The following is a 1,018-nucleotide window of genomic DNA, read 5'->3' as shown; positions in this document are numbered from 1 at the left end:
CTGCCGCCCCCGCTGCCCGCCTCGCCGGGCGCAGCTGGCGTTAGAGCCCGGGGGAGGTGTCGGTTAAGAAGGAAAAAGGGGCTTTCGGGAAGCGCGGCGATGTCGAATGCGCCCCGAGAAGGGCAAAGGCAGCGCCCTGAAGTTGGGGGGCGTCCCCTCGGGTTCCGTGTCGCCCACTCGCACCCCACCGATCACCTTCCCCTTCACGTCCGCTCCGGGGTGAAGACGTTTCCACGGGCAGCTTCCAAGGAAGGAGGTCTCAAGGCAGAGTCGGACACCCGTCGTGTCGGGGGACCGGACTTGTTTTCTTTTAGCGCCAGGTCCCCTGCTTAGTTTATTCTGTCTGGGCAAAGTCTCCGTGAAGCTGCTTGTACCAGCATTCAGGGAGCCCTGCATCCCCTACATGGAGCTTGTGAATTATCCACCTTCTTGAAAGCAGGTTGTTTGGAGGCCGTACTCTGGCAATCCCTGTGCGAGTGCAGCGGTTGCTTTTCAGGAAAAGTAGGCCCTTCTGGAAATCGTTTTAATGAAGTGTAATTTTGAGTTGCTTGGTCCTCAAATCTAGTTCTTACATCTGTGATTACACCTCCGTCTTCGGGCGGTACGGGGTCAGGAATCCAGCCTTGAACTAAAAATTCCCCAGGTTGGAGAACCCATTTAGTCAATGACTAATCACTGTTACAAGACAGGGGAATTGTTTTCAGCGTCGTCCATCTAAATGAAAATATCTACAATGCAGATGCCTGTGGTGAGCCAAGCCTCTAAGCTGGATGGGGTCTAGTCCATACAGGCAGTGAGATCTGTCTATTCAGCCACCAACACTCTCCAGAAAACGCGCAATGGACATACAACTTTTTTTTCCCCAAAGATCCCTTTTTTCTTCTCTTTATTAAGTGCTTTGTCTCAATCTTCTCTTGTCTGCTTCAACAAAAAAGTAAGTCAGATAAAGGGTTTCAACAGAGCTGTTGGTAGTCTCAGCAAGTACTACGTTCAGTGGATTTGTTCATCGGCGCGCTGG

At 52.1% G+C, this 1,018-nt stretch overlaps 1 protein-coding gene across 1 annotated transcript in view; it reads right to left on the bottom strand.

Annotated features, from left to right (window-relative positions):
* The window catches only part of ADAMTS20 (ADAM metallopeptidase with thrombospondin type 1 motif 20), a 102,283-nt gene extending 101,887 nt beyond the window's left edge, over positions 1–396 (bottom strand). Inside the window, exon 1 of the mRNA XM_035897727.1 lies at positions 83–396. Coding sequence (XP_035753620.1) covers positions 83–396 — 314 coding nt within the window. The remainder of the gene's footprint in view (positions 1–82) is intronic.
* Positions 397–1,018: the final 622 nt, after the last annotated feature.

The sequence above is a fragment of the Egretta garzetta genome, unplaced genomic scaffold (assembly GCF_000687185.1).
Source record: "Egretta garzetta isolate BGI_Z169 unplaced genomic scaffold, ASM68718v1 scaffold420, whole genome shotgun sequence".
Taxonomy (NCBI): Eukaryota; Metazoa; Chordata; class Aves; order Pelecaniformes; family Ardeidae; genus Egretta; species Egretta garzetta.
This window is presented reverse-complemented; position numbering and strand designations above follow the sequence as displayed.